The sequence below is a fragment of the Neovison vison genome, chromosome 4 (genome assembly GCF_020171115.1).
Source record: "Neovison vison isolate M4711 chromosome 4, ASM_NN_V1, whole genome shotgun sequence".
Lineage (NCBI taxonomy): Eukaryota > Metazoa > Chordata > Mammalia > Carnivora > Mustelidae > Neogale > Neogale vison.
The window spans coordinates 16087964-16103252 of record NC_058094.1 but is presented as its reverse complement, the minus strand read 5'-3'; the positions used below and the strand labels follow the sequence as shown (position 1 = coordinate 16103252).

The 15289-nt window shown below is 39.6% G+C and overlaps 1 protein-coding gene across 4 annotated transcripts in view; it reads right to left on the bottom strand.

Annotated features, from left to right (window-relative positions):
- Positions 1 to 15289, bottom strand: part of TATDN1 (TatD DNase domain containing 1) — a 46568-nt gene that overhangs the window by 5417 nt on the left and 25862 nt on the right. For 3 of the 4 annotated variants that reach the window (XM_044244982.1, XM_044244980.1, XM_044244983.1), the window contains 4 exons: positions 14579 to 14655; positions 5042 to 5112; positions 3537 to 3663; positions 316 to 504 (listed from right to left, as the gene is read on the bottom strand). In XM_044244982.1, coding sequence (XP_044100917.1) covers positions 402 to 504; positions 3537 to 3663; positions 5042 to 5112; positions 14579 to 14655 — 378 coding nt within the window. In that variant the 3' untranslated portion in view covers positions 316 to 401. Of the gene's footprint in view, positions 1 to 315; positions 505 to 3536; positions 3664 to 5041; positions 5113 to 14578; positions 14656 to 15289 lie in introns of those variants that run through there. The other variant, XM_044244981.1, reaches the window with a different exon arrangement.

Genomic DNA, 15289 nt, shown 5'->3' with positions numbered 1-15289 from the left:
TCAGAGACTGTGTAAGAGTTGAGAAACAGGCTTTTATCAACTAAACTTTGGTATCAACTAAATTCTGATATAAAAACCAGAATGTGCTGTTTAATTTTGATGTAAATAAAACCAGTATATTTGTTGGCCATTCTGTTTACAGGGTTGACATAAAATTGTCCTTTCAGACTTTTGAAGAGATTACAAAATGAAATATTTCGGAGTTTTCATTGTTGTAAACTAAGACTTTAACTGATATTAAAGTTCTGATCTGACTTGATGAATAAAAATGAGGGGAGGACAGTATGCAGTAATACGGAGTCCTCTTCAGACAACTTCCAGAGACTTCCTTTATTCAATCTTTCAGTAAGTTGTATCATAAAATTTTACATTATTGATGGGAAATGGAAAGAACATACCAATTACATGTCAGGAAAAAATAATTTAATGGTGTTGTTATATAGTGTATTGGCTAATTCCAATGGATCCTGCTCTCTTACTGCTGACATTATCTCCAGTATTTGACTAAAAGAAAACAAAACAAAATGGTTAATTTCCAAGTATAAGCTCAGTTTTAAAGGTATTCGTTTCCACATAAAGGAAACCATGGTTCTAGCACTTTTAACATAGTAAGTTTTACAGGTACAAGGTTTTTGGCACTATGAACAGAAAAGTTTAACTTATATTTAAAATAATTTGAGACAAATTTCTGGGGCAGCCTTGCATATAACTAGAACCAAGGTCCAGGTTCAAATAAATTTGAAAACCAGCCCATATTATGTCAACCACAACTAACGGAACTAACCCAGTGAAAATGAAGAGTTCTTTTAAACTGTGGGTCTTTATGGATTCATTAATGGGTCATGATGAGCTTTCAGAAAATTTTAAGAAAAGGAAAAGTACGTTGCACTTAGTAAGGGAAGTACTGTTGCATTTCTGTTTGGGGTTTATATATGTACATGGGTGCTGAGTCATACAGTCTGCGGTATCGCGGGTACAGCCAAGTCCGAAAGCTACTGCTAAGAGATTTAGTTCCAGAAGCAGCAGGAATTTGCTGCAGCATGACCAGCACAATGACAGCAAAGGAAGTGAGAAGTTATTTACTTGGAACAGTGTATGGTTATCGGGGTGGGGGGAGGAGAGATGCTGGCTCTTCCTGTACTTCCTCCCTGCAAGAGCGAGACTAGCCCAGATGTCAGATCTTTCAGTTTCTGTTCCTCGAATAATCAGTAGTACTGTTCTCTAGCAATACTATAGATAAGGTTTTTATACATGAATTAGAAAGATCTTAAGTCCAAAGTGAACATTTAAGTATTCCTTAAGATTTCTCTCCCTGGTATGAGTTTCTTAAAAATGAGCACATAAAGGAATTAGGGATTAACTGGAATCTTTTAATTATATCATTGTAATGCAACAGCCACACTTACTAATATAGACTAAATTTTTATCTGAGTCAAAATGTGCTAAAAGCAAATACATTAGCATTTAAATGGACACTAAAGGCCCAGTTCTCTTAGTAAACTACAGAATTCTCCTCTTAACTATTCAGCTGGAACTTACCTGCATAATACTGTGTGAAATCCGTAGGATTCCTGCCACCCATCTCCCTTTCAGTCCTTTTTCTATGCTGATACATTACAGCTTAAAAAAAAAAGAAAAAGAACTGCCCCTTCCCTGCTTAAAAGCCTTTTTTGGGTCCTGATGAAATGTGCACTGCTAAGGTTGGTATACAAGAGCCCTCACCAGTCCGGCCTCACCCTGCCTTCCTACGCTTAAACTCACCCACGCATCCTACTTTCCGCCACACTAAACTCTTGGTTTCCCCCAGAGCAGCAAGCCCTCCTGCCAGTCTGCCTTTGCTCAGGGTGTTTGTCTTGGTCTGACCCAAGGCCCATTTGTACCCCATGACCAGGTGAAGTGTCACCTTAGTTAAGCTATTTCTCCTTAAGGCAGGCAGCTGCCGTCCTAGGGTCCTCGTCATATGTTCATACTTCTGTAATGCCACGAGCCTCTTGGATTATACTTTCTGCTTATTGGCTCCAGGAGGGCAAAGATCCCTGGCACAAGGTACTGAGTCATCTGGTGGGTGGATGCAGGGCAGGGAATGTCCTGATTCTTCCAGGTAGCCTCAGTAATGAAGCTGGTCAAAATGTGTTTTAGGGAATTTAAAATTAAAAAGGGAGGAAAGATCTCTATAAAAATAATTAAAACATAAAATTGTTAATAGATGGGCTTGATAAAGATGACTTTGTAAGTAGGAATTAGTAATTAGCATTAGACTAGAGGCATGTGTGTTCTGAAATGTGACTTAAAAACTGTCTGTCTGTTCCGGCTTTCCCGAGCTCCCGCCGCCTCAGCTGTAGTCATGACTGCAGATGAGACTCACCAGTCTGCACTGGAAGACCCTTAGAAGTTTGTTTTGCAAATGTCACTAGAGTCAAGAGCTATACTGTACTGAACATTAAGGCAGTACAGAAAACTGACTTGGATACACTGTTGGCAAATACTTCCCCTGAGTGGCTACTAGAAAAATACGTTTCTTGTCTCTAGTGTCCTATTAAATCTCTATAAAGAATGATTCAGTAATTATTGTCTTCTGTCTTCTGACTGAATTTGCAACTACCTACATGTCACAAAAGGTACAAGTGATTCTTTACTAATCAGAACTTAAATATATTCCTCAGCCTATGGGTTTTAAAACATTTAGCTTTAAAATCTTTGCCAACACCAGCATGTTAATAAAGGAAAATCTTTCCAGTATTATTTTTATAGAATAAATCTTCAGTTCTCTGCCTGCTGAATTTTAGAGCTGGCTTACCTGATACTCTTATCGGTTAAAAACGACTAAAATGCATATGGAAGGAATTATTATAATCTGAAAGTAACTGTTCAATTGCCTGAACTGGTAAACCACAAGAGACTGATAGAATTGCGATTTAAATCATCTGCTTATGCAAACAGAAACTGGATGAGGAGTGCGTGAACAGGACAAGAACTCACCCTGTAAGTTACAAGTCTACAGCTCCTCAACAACAGCCCCTCTCTCCACGCACTAGATATATTATAATTAAAAACATACTGAATTGCTGCTTGCCCCCCCCCTTTTTGGGTTAGAAAAAGGAAATCTTTCTATAACCTGACCTCCTTGTTCAGAGGCTTCAAGAAATGTGTTAATACTTAAGTTTTTTCAGGTTGTCAAATCGTTTAAAATATATAAAAAGGTCTCCTGCTGAGAGTGCATTTGTATAATCATAAGCAAGGAAGCTGCATGAGAATCTTTCCCCTTTCCTACAAAATGACAAATGACCAAGATTGCCTGAAGTTTTCACTCCTGTAATAAACCACTCGTAATGAACTGAGAGGAGATGGGGAGAGAGAAGCCTCAGTAGAGCAATCCGGGTGCAGAGCCTTCCACATCGCTGCATTAAATTGGTGGCTTTTGATCTTAACTTCATTTGGATGTCACCGACTTTACCTCAGTCCCTTGAGTTCATTTTGCAAATGGCATTTGGTGGTTGACTTGAATATTCTGAAGACCGTGAAAACCAAATACTTACATTATATGGCAGGGTTCATTCCTGTCTTTTAAGCAGTGCCCATTTTCCCACTTCTTTTTGGTAGGAAATGAAGTTTTTATGTATTTTGATCCGGCATGTGTACTTTTCACTCCACACCAAGGTGCGTCTAGTTAAGCAAAGAAGTGTCTTAATGAGGTTTATCTTTGAAATCATTGGTCTCTTAATAAACATTATCAAACAAATATGTAAATTCTAAAATGTTTAAGTCATGATTTGGCTTAAAAATGGTAAAAAGCAAAAACAATTCTAAGCACAAGATTAAATCTTGAACTGTACAAGCTTTAAAATGCCTTTTAAAATTTTTTAAAGCTTTTTAAGACTCACTTTCATAATATATTTTTCTGCTAATATTACTGTTGGTGTGTGGCATACTTTAAAAAAAAGAAAGTCAGAAGAAATACAAATTTTAACCTGGAAACATTTAGGTTATGCTTCTATTTGCCTCTACTGAATGTGAAAGAATGGCTTTAAATACTGGGACTGGGGCACCTGATGGCTCAGTTGGTTAAGCATTTGCCTTCAGCCCAGGTCATGGTCCTGGGGTCTTGGGATCCAGCCTCACATCAGGCTCCCTGCTCAGTTAAGGGAGTCTGCTTCTCCCTCTGACCCTCCTCCCTGCTTGTGTTCTCTCTCTCAACTAAATAAAATCTTAAAAAAGAAAAAAAAAAAATCCTGGGATTATTCACTTACCTCTTTAATAAACAAGAATTCACACATTTTATAAGCATTGTACTTTCAATAAGATCTTTTCATTGTCATGACTCTCCAAGGAAATAAACCTGATGGTTAGGCTTGACTTTACTAAAAATGCCCATATATGTAAGTAAAGCCTTGAGTTAGGTAAAATGTTTAGCTTCTAATTTTTATTAAGAGGGAACAGATTTCTAAAATTCCTTGACTAAACCAGTTTGATTTAAATTCTTTATGTGAAAGTACTGTAAAATTACACCATTACAGACAATGCTATAAAAAAAATTCCGAAGTTTGTGAAACCCCAAGTGGGGTACTTCATTAAAACTACTTGTTTAATAAAATACACATAATTACAACCTCCTTAGTTACATATTTAATATTCCTTTTTTAAGTGTTTAGGCTTAATCAAACTTCTAAAATTGAAAATCTTGCTTGCAAAAATACTTTTCTATCAATTGATGAAAAGCCCCAAAGGTTTTCTGCAAAGTACAGTTTTTGAGGCTATGAATTAACTGTTTTAAAATATTTAACTTTTGTATAGCTCTGTTTTTTTTAAATATTTTATTTATTTATTGGACAGAGATTACAAGTAGGCAGAGAGGCAGGCAGAGAGAGGAGGAAGCAGGCTCCCCACAGAGCAGAGAGCCCGATGTGGGGCTCTATCCCAGGACCCTGGGATCATGACCTGAGCCGAAGGCAGAGGCTTTAGCCCACTGAGTCACCCAGGTGCCCCTGTCTAGCTCTGTTTTGATATGGTATGATATGAAAAAGTTCTAAAAGCATAAACTTACCAGTTTCAATCATTAATTTTTCACTAGGTATTGACTTCAGAACTTCCAAATTAGCCTCGGTTTTCAGTGAGCTTAAAAGAAAATTAATGTATTTGGTAAAGTTTTTTTTTCAAATTAACAAACTTATCTAAAACAGATTATAACACCTAAAGTCCACAAACAAAACTCTGGTTGGCTACAATAGCACTATACACATTTCCATGCTTACAGGATCTAGATTAAGATCTATTCCAACCACACACTGCCTTTAATAGGATGCAATTTTTTGTGTTTATCAGCTGACTGTCCATTAACTTTCTGAGTCAGTCTGTGTAAAAATTCGTTTGCTTCCCTGGGTAATTTGCATAACTCAGGCTCAAATGCGGAGTTGGAAGGTATGACCAGTTTTGCAACTACTGCTAGGAAGGAATCAAAGTTAATGTTTCACTAATCAGCAATAGAATCCTCACAAATGATGAAAATCACAGTCACAGAACTAAGAGTATTTAACAAGGCATGAAAATGAAAACCTCGTTAGGAAATGTCCTTCTCCCCACATACGGAAACAAGATCTTCCATTACTCTTGACGTTCTGAAACTTACATGAGACTTTTTCATTCACTTAGGGGAGTTAAAACCCATCCAATTTAGACCCCTCTCCCCAACTCTGGGAAAAAAATTATGGGAAAAGGAATTTTCCCCTTTTGTTTTCTCATCTCTTTCTGGGACTTTTATTCGTCAGTTTTACAACTCCTGAACGGATCTGCTAAAGCCCTGCTTCTTTTACCCTTTCCTGGGAAATTAACTTTTATTTCCTTAACTTTCACTTTCAGACCGTGAAACAGACTAGAATATTGGTCCCAGTTCTTCACTTTCCTTTCATAGAAATGTATCTGCACCGTTGCCACGGTTTCATAGTAGGAAGGAGAAGCTTGAATCTGGTCATGGCCTCAAGACTTGCTTTGACTGGATGACAGGGTTAGAGGCTTGGAAACTCACTCTTTAAAATTTTGATGGCACTTCTATGAGTAGCATGCACTAACTAGCCGTTACCTCCTCGCCTGGGCACCCAGAATGAAAACCCAGCTCCGATCTGAATTCAACATGGGCCTGTGGCCAAGAGATCTTCCTATCAGTCAGTCAACCCTCAGCTGATCCTAAGACCCAGAACTATGAAAAAATGCTTACTATAATATGCCAGTGAGTTTTAGGATGGCTTGCTATATAATGTGATGATTAACACTGTCCTTATGTTTTAGTTAAATTTTAGCATATATTTAAGCTTTTATTATGAGAGATTAAAATATACGTAAAACTAGAATACAGAACCCCCATGTACTCATTACTCGGCCCCGATCTATTATCAATTCCTGGCTGAAACTATCCCATCAACTCATCCCAAACCTCTCCTGTATTATCTTGAAGGAAATTCAAAATGTATAGTTTCAACATACTAGCATTTATTTCAGAAAATATTTCAGCATGTAACTCTAAGCATGAAGTTTTCTTTTAATAAAACCACAATACTATTAAGCATGTCTAAGAAAACCCTATTTTATCATCTATCCAATATTCAAATTGTCTCAGTGCCCTGAGACATTCTTTGAGTTTGTGTGGCTCAGGATCCAAATGAGGGCCACATATTGCAACTGGTCAATGTTCTAAATCTCTTAACCTCTTAAGTTTTCCTGAATAACTTTTTCCTTTTTTTTTTTTTTTTTAAGATTTTATTTATTTGACGGAGAGATCACAAGCAGGCAGAGAGGCAGGCAGAGAGAGAGGGGGAAGCAGGCTCCCCAAGGAGCAGAGAGCCCAATGCGGGGCTCAATCCCAGGACCCTGAGATCATGACTTGAGCCAAAGGCAGAGGCTTACTGAGCTACTCAGGTGCCCCGAATCTCTTTTTTCTTTAAAAAATTGTTGGAGAAACCCAGTTGTTTGCCCTGAAGAGTTTCCCAGTCTTGATTTCATCTGTGTTCATCTGGATTTGTATCTGGGCTCTGTATTCTGTTCCACTGATCTAGGTATCTAGTAATAACTGTACTACTATCAGTTTGTCCCTTTATGTCTGTTAATGAACTCTGTATATTTAGATGCTATCTTGAGTGCAGATATCTATAATTATTGTATCTCCTTGTTGGATCCCTTTATCATTATGCAATGCCCTTGTCTCTTGTTACAGCATACTTCAAAACGAAGACTGTATCATTTAAGCATTGCTACTGCAGCTTTTGTTGCTGCTGTTGCCACTTTTGTTCACATAGACTATCCTTTTCCTCATACCTTCAGTCTGCGTGTATCTTTAGACCTGAAGTGATTCTCTCATAAACAGCATATAGAAGTTTTTTTGTTCGTTTGTTTCCTTAAAGATTGTCATCCCACGCTTTGTGACTGGAATATTTAATCCATTTACGTTTAACGTAATTACTGATAGGAAATTGTTTCCTGGTTGCTTTTGTAGTTCTTCTTTCTAATATTCTCTCTGCCCTAGTGGTCTGATGGCTTTCTTTAATGTTATGCCTGGATTCCTTTCTCTTTACTTTTTGTGTATCTATTATAGGTTTTCAGTTTATGGTTACCGTGAGGTTCATATACAACACCCTGTGTTTACAGCAGTCTGTTTTGAGCTGATGTTCTTTTTTAAGTTTGAACACATTCTAAAAACACTGCATCGTTCCCTTTCCAGGTTAAAAAACCCTCTCTCTCTTTGAATTCTAAATGAGAACCTTGCCAGGCACAGTATTCTTCATTGTAGGCTTTTTCCTTTCAGCGCTTTGAATGTATCATCACACCCCTCCCTTCTGGCCAGCAAAGTTTTAGCTAAAAAAAGAAAAAAATCAGCGGATAGCATTAGGGGGGTTCCCTTTTGTATATAATTAGTTTCTTTTCTTTTACTGCTTTAAAGACTCTTCAATTTTTCACCTTTTTATTATGTGTCTTGGTGTAGACTTCATTGGGTTCATCTTGTTTGGGTGCTTCCTGGACATCTATTTACATCTATTTCTCCCACAGGTTAGGAAAAGTTTCTTCAGATTTTCTGCCCCCCTCTTCTCCTTCTAGGACTTCTATAATGCGAATGTTAGCACACTTGATGTTGTCCTAGAGGTTTCTTAATCTATTCTCATTTTTAAAATGTCCCTTTCTGGGGCACCTGGGTGGCTCAGTGGGTTAAAGCCTCTGCCTTCGGCTCAGATCATGCATGGTCTCAGGGTCCTGGGATCGAGCCCCACATTGGGCTCTCTGCTCGGCGGGGAGCCTGCTTCCTCCTCTCTCTCTGCCTGCCTCTCTGCTTACTTGTGATCTCTGTCTGTCAAATAAATAAATAAAATCTTTTAAAAAAATTTCCTTTTCTGTTCAGCTTGGATGGTTTCCACTACTATTCTTCCAAGTCACCGATCTATTCTGCTGTATCCTCTAATCTGTTGTTATTTTTTACTTCAGTTATTGTATTCTTTATCTCTAATTGGTTATTTTCTCTTTTTCTGATTTCATCCACTCCTTTAAAGTTCACTGAGCATCTTTACGACCATTACTTTGAACTCTTTATCAGGTAGATTGCTTGTCTTGGTTTTGTTTAGTTCTATTTGTGAGGTTTTGTCTTGTTCTTTCATTTGGAATAAATTTGTCTTCTCATTTTGTGATTTTTTTTTTTCTTTGTATTACATAAGTTATATCTGCTGGCCTTGTAAGCAGTGGCCTTGTGTAGGAAGTATCCTGTGGGGCTAAGCAGTTTAACATCCCCCATGGTCATCAGAACCAAGCACTCCAGGAGGGTCCCATGTTGTAGGCTGCTTATGGCCTCCTGCTGTGTATAGTAGCTGCTGTGAGTGTGCTGGTGGGCAGGGCTGTCCCCAAGCCCAGCTGGCTAAGAGGCCCTCCTGAAGTCACTACAGACATGCTGGGTGGGGGCAGTAGTTGCTTTGTGGGTTCACTAGTCCCAAACAAGGTGACCACTGGGTGTTGCTGGGCAAGAGCCACTTTGGAAGGGAACCTGCCTAACCTGGCAGGTTGGGTGGAGTGGGTCTGACAGAGAATGCAAGGCAGGGTGAACAGTGCTATCAAGATAGTTGGTAGAGTGTCAGAACTGGCTCTTGTCAGCATCAGGGCAGCTAGGTGGGAGACGGCACCTGCTAGCACTCCCAGTCCCAAGAGATTTTTCTGTAGATCCCTGCCCCTCCAGCAGCCACCCTAAAATGAGCCAATAAATCTCCTTCCTGTACAACCCAGGTACTTTTTAAACCACTGTCTCTCTGCTGGATCCTGGAGTGAGTGATACTAGTGTGCTGGTCCTTATGAGTCAAGTCTCAGTTTCCACAGCGCCCTGGCTCTGCTGAAGTAGAGTCCTGCTGGTTATCCAAGCCAAACACGATGAGGGCCTGTCTTCCTGGTGCAGACCCCCAGGGCAGTCAGGAGGCAAGGGGGCACCTGATGTGGGGCTTGATCCCCTTCTCCTCAGGGAGGACCTCTACACCTGTGCTGTCCCCTCCTGGTTGTGAGCTGACATACCACATATTTGGTTCCCTGCCTTGTCTCTGCTCCTCCTCACCCTTCTCAGTGTGGCTTTTCCTTCACAGTACGGAAGAGTTGTTCTGCAGATCAGGTCATTCTCGGAAAGAACTGCATTACATACTGTCATTGCCCGGGAGTGTCTGCGGGAGGAGGCAGGATCCTCCTCCTCCACCATGCTCCTGGTCAGGTCAACCTGAAGGAAATTTTGCCTTCTGTATTTCTTACAGGATATCTACATTACCATCTAGAATCTTGACCAGATTCAGGTGGGGAGTTTTTTCTTCTTTTTCTACTTAGAGAGGCACACAGTATCTGGCTGTATTTTTGTGACGGGAGGCAGCCATGGATGCCCATTGCTTAGACCTCTTCATTTACCAGGAGCTGCAGAATGTTGACAGAACTGTCAGCCCTTTATTCACTAGAATATTTGTATAAAAATTGCTGCGTCTACTATTACGTGCCCAATGATAGGTGGTAGAGGGGGAAAATATGTATCTCCGTATTGAATGTGTTGATTCCCTCACTTCCTCCAATGGTGGTATTGTTTTATAAACACAGACATTTATTTTTAATCATTAAGGAACTCTTATGATCTTTTTCTTGTAATATTCTTGTAATATTCATATTTTATGGATGTAACATCTCAGCCTTTAGTATATCAAGTCTCTTTTAAAGTTCTTTTCCCTAAATTGTTTCCTCTGGTGCTAATTTTTCTATTTGTCTTGGTCTTTTACTTTCTGTTGGTTCACCTCATTTACCTGGTGCTCCCTAATTATCAGTTATATTTAAGGAGGCTTGAGTGGCCAGTGTTGTGTTCCCTCTGCTTTTGTGAAAACAGAAGACATTTTTACTGCCAGTTCTGAGTGGGGAATCTTACTGGAAGCTCCTTGTGGGCCAGGCTGGGACTTGACACACAGATCTGCGATTTCATTTAAGAGTGAGAAGGGAGGGAGATAGCTGTGGGGCTTCTGCTCCTCCAAAGTCTTTCCTCTGAGATCAACAATAGAGTTTCCAAGCCAAGTTTCTTGGCTCTCCAATTTGGTTTGTTCAGTTTTCTTAAGAAAAGAGATTTCCCTTTGAGTAGAAATGCTTGCTGCACCTGTACTCTGTGCATGGCAATGAACACAGGGAGTGACAGCTTTATCTATGATGTCTTGAATTACCCTCACTTAGTCCTATTTGTCACTAATTCTAAACCCAAAGTCCTTTCTGTGATTCTGCGTGCCAAATTTGCTCTCACCTTCTCTGGGGCCCTTTAGTCTAATTGGTCTCTTCCAGAAACTCCAGCCTTGTTTCTTTGCTTTACGTTTTCCACTTTGAATACACAGGATTTTACTTTAGAATGATTTTAGAAGGAGTGAAAGGGAAATGTGTGTCTAACTGGCCATAAATACCAGCCTTTTTATTACTGTTCTCTAGAGACAAACAAAACTCTTATTTTCAGCCAGAGTTAACAATTGACCAATAGTATTTTCAAAAATATATTGATATGCTTGATATGGGTATTAACTTTAAAACTTCCAGTTATCAAATTACTTGTATATTTTCAATCTCTTGAAAAGAAATGTCTGACTTAGTTGTTTCCTACATCTACTCCATGCTTATAAAAACTGATCTAAATACAGAAATATATACTATGAAATATTTTTAAATCAAAGCCAATTATACCTTTAATAAGGTTTTCCATTTAAAGGAAGGCAGCTACATGATTCCGTAGTCAAATCTGAAACTTTCCCATTTTCATGGAGGAAAATATTATAATTTAACCCTTAGAATACAGACTTTATGTCACAGGCATTATAGATTAAATTACCATAACTCAAGAGACTCAGATTAATACTGCAATAAATTCAATTTCAGAATAAGAATAGAAATATTGACTGATTAAATGACTAATGTTAATTCTGAATTAATACAGGAAAAAAAATCATATCATTAACTTAAAGCCAAATCTTTATAAATTCAAGGTCATATAGAAATCTCTTAAGACAAATGTACTAAATCAAGTTGGTGAAATAAAGGCCTTCTACCCTCTTCCTTTAAAAAAGATTATTTAGAGAGCAAGAGTATGAGCAGGGCAGAAGACAGAGAGGATCTCAAGCAGACTCTGTGCTGAGCGTGAAGCCTGACTTGCGGCCCAATCCCATGACCCTGAGATGACCTGAGCCGAAATCAAGAGTCCGGTGCTTGACTGACTGAACCACCTGGCCGCGCCTACTTGTCTTGCTCTTAAAAATCATTTCAAAATAAGAAGGAAAGAAAAAAACACACTTTTTTTTTTTTTTTAATGAAACTAGGAGATATTTCTGACTCCTAGTCACAAAATACACAGCAGAAAGTAAATTGTAAAATGATAAATGATCTGTTTCTGTGCTAAGGTGACTTAGGTCATGTGACTGTGGAGAGAGACACCAAAGACAAGCAAAGCAACTGACCCAAGGAAGTTCTAAGAACTGGAAGATCAAGGTCCTTAGGCTGGGATAAGGCAAGGGACTAAGTGGAGACTGTTTTAAAAAGTGGGGAACAGAAAAGACAAAAGTGTCAGATTACTTCCCAGGGAATGGGTGCAGAGATGACTACTTCTCCCCTAACCCCTGGCCTGAGAGAGAGAAGGGGGAGAGGTTGTGCGTACAGTCTCTGGAGAAGCTAAATTAGAGACAGTGCAGCACAGAGGCGTGCAGGGGGGAAGTCTGGGGTGAAAACAGAGACTGAAAGCTTGACTGCTTGGTGAGCTCCCCTCTCCACCCTCATTCTGCCCCAGAACACTAGCACACTGATGAATCCCGACCCCTTCCAGCGGAGATCAGAGGATCCCAGTCTGAAGAAACTGAAGCAACCCAGAAAGAGTCTGACAGGCTGACATTTAGGAATCCCTGGTGCAGTCGGCTGGCCTGCCGGGCCATGAACTGTCTCCCCACAGAGATTCCAAAGAGCTTTTTATCTTAACTTTTTAAATATAGAGCATAAGAATTGCCTGACATTTGAAGAAAGTCATGACAGGGACTAAAACAAAGAAAAAGGAACTCGGAGGAAATAAAGGCATGATATGGCAAAGAAAAAATAACTAAATCTATCTTTAGAGAGATAACAAGATGCATCTGCATCTGTCAAACCAGATACGGATAGGGAAGAGCTTTCAGATATTAGAACCAGAAGCTGAAGTTTTATTAAAAAGGTGAAAAATATTTTTGAAAGTGGGAGAAACAGAGATAGAAATTACAGGGGAAAAAACTGAGATCAGACTATGAGCCGGGGAGGTCCAAAGAAAGAACAGGAGAAAAAAAAAATTCCCAGAATGGACAGAGATGAGCTTCTGGCTGGCATGGGCCAATAGAGCACGCACGAACTTTGAATGACAAACCCATCGAACACCTTTGTGAAGTCTGATAATTCCAGAGGTAAAGAACTAAAATAATCCACTGGGAGAAAACAGTAGGCCTACAGGGTAAGGACTAGAAATGAGGACAGTCACTGGTTTACTGACATTAAGCCTAGAAATGGAGTCCTGCAAACTCTCATGGACTGAACAGAAAATGACTTCTAGTCCAGAATTTTATGCCCAGGAAAAATACCCAATAGAAGGGTTTTTGTTTTTCTTTCATTAACTATCCAGGCAATCTTTCAAAAACAAAGTAAATTCAACTGGAACATGTTCCAGCAAAACAAAACTGAATACACGGGATCAAAAATAAAGATTCCGTCGCAGAGCAGACACTGGTCCGAAACGGAGAAGATGGAAGGGTCAGAAACTGGGCAGATAATCTAAGGCCAGATTATCTAGACCCTTTTCCTCATGTGGAGAAACAGGAAGGTGTTTCACAGAGCTGCTGCAAAGTGTGAGAAGGCTTCAGCTTTTGAAGAAAACCAAGTAAATAAAAATGAGGAAAACAAAGCGGTATAGCCTATGTTCATCAGTCAACAATATTTACACAGACATAATAAAGAAAACACTAGATGCGCATACAACCGCAAAATTCCGAACTAAGTACACTGAGAAGCCTGTGGAGGAAAGAATTCAGGCGGCAGGAAAGTGCTGGATGTAAGAAGGAAGATGCTCTTACTCCTTAACGGAAAGAGAGAAGACGAATTACAGAGAACCGCACACACTAATACTTAGACATGTGATGATGAAGAGCTAAGTGGGCGTCTCTGGGAAAGCTGACTTACAAGTAGAGAGTATGCTGGGGACTACTTTATAGTCCATTATTCATGTATTCCTTTCCATAGTGGTTTACTGATTAAATCATTAAAATACAGAAGCAGCACCTAGGACATATAAATAAATCTGAACTCCACAGCAAATAATGTCATGGTTCTATTTCCCCGAGGAGATATTTTAGTAAAAAATAATGCAGTCAGCTAGGTGGTAGTTTTAAAGGAACGAAACACTGGGGAGGGACAGCCCAGGGACCCAGCGGGGCCAGCAGACCACACTGGGCTTACGCAGGCTAGTGTGGTGTACCAGCAGGAAGGTCAGCGAGCGTGGCGGCAGAAGACACTGGTTCTCACGCTATCAGTTACTTTAAACCAGTTTCTTAACTTCTGAGAGCCTCACTGTCTTGGCCTACAGAGATCTATGAAATGATTATGTCATAGGGGCAGACATCACTTGTGTACATGCATTCACAACATGCAAACGGGCATGTTTTAAAGGGATAAAATGACCTGAGAATCGACTGCATTGCTAGAGAAAGCCAAGCTGTTTGGGTACAAAACTGTTTTCTGTAACTGCGATGCCGGGTTAGTGTACAACCTCCAAGTTTTCAGTAGGCTCTATGACCAAAGTGGGGCTTGAACTCACCACCCCAAGATCAACAGCCACATGCTCTACCAACTGAGCCAACCAGGTGCCCTATATAACTTTCAAGTTTTAACTGAAAGGAGTAATGGAGTTTTTTACTTGCAGGAATGGCATCATTTAACTTCTCACATACTTAACAGAAATTCACAGGCCAAGATCAATGTGATAAACAAATACATTTAAATCCATATCTGAAATTCGCTGTAGAACAAGGAGTCTACTTGATATAAAACAAATGTAAGGACCTACCAACCATTAAATCCTATATAGAGATCCAAGTCAACCAAGGCTGCGGCTGCTTCCTTCGTACCATCAAAGGAATGTACCTAAGGACATACAGGTAGAATTTTACTTAATTAATTTTCCTTTAAAATCCTAAATGACACCAATAACTTTCTAAGCAGAAGTAGAGATGCATTAGGGTTTTTTGGATCAGCGCATTTCACATGCGGTGGCCCCTATGGTTTTTATTTTCAAATCCAATCTCACAATTAAAATGGGTCAACATCCCCCCTGATGTGAGGCAAGAGGGGAGAAGGCTGCCTAGAACTTCTGTCCCCAGCTGCCTGATGGCTCTGCTCCAGCATTTCCGCAGCGCTGCCGGGAGGGGGACTGGTGCTGGGAGCCCCAGCCTCAGGCAAAAGCATGAAGTTAAAAATGTTATAAAACCATGTAAATTGTATCTTAAAATGTTCAATTTTTACATTATGGGCTACTTTTTTCTAGAAGAGAGATGACTTAAGAGGACAAGTTTTAAGAAGATCGATCAAGAGTTGTAAGAATGTCACTAAAAAAACGTGAACTGTTACACAGTTATATCTCAGGAGGCAGAAAGGAACGAGATGGTGTTCTCCTTCAAAACTATAGGGATTAAAGCATAGTTTTTCACACTTTGTGTAATCAAAACCACACTTAACAATACTTCTTTAGGGGCGCCTGGGTGGCTCAGTGTGTTCAAGC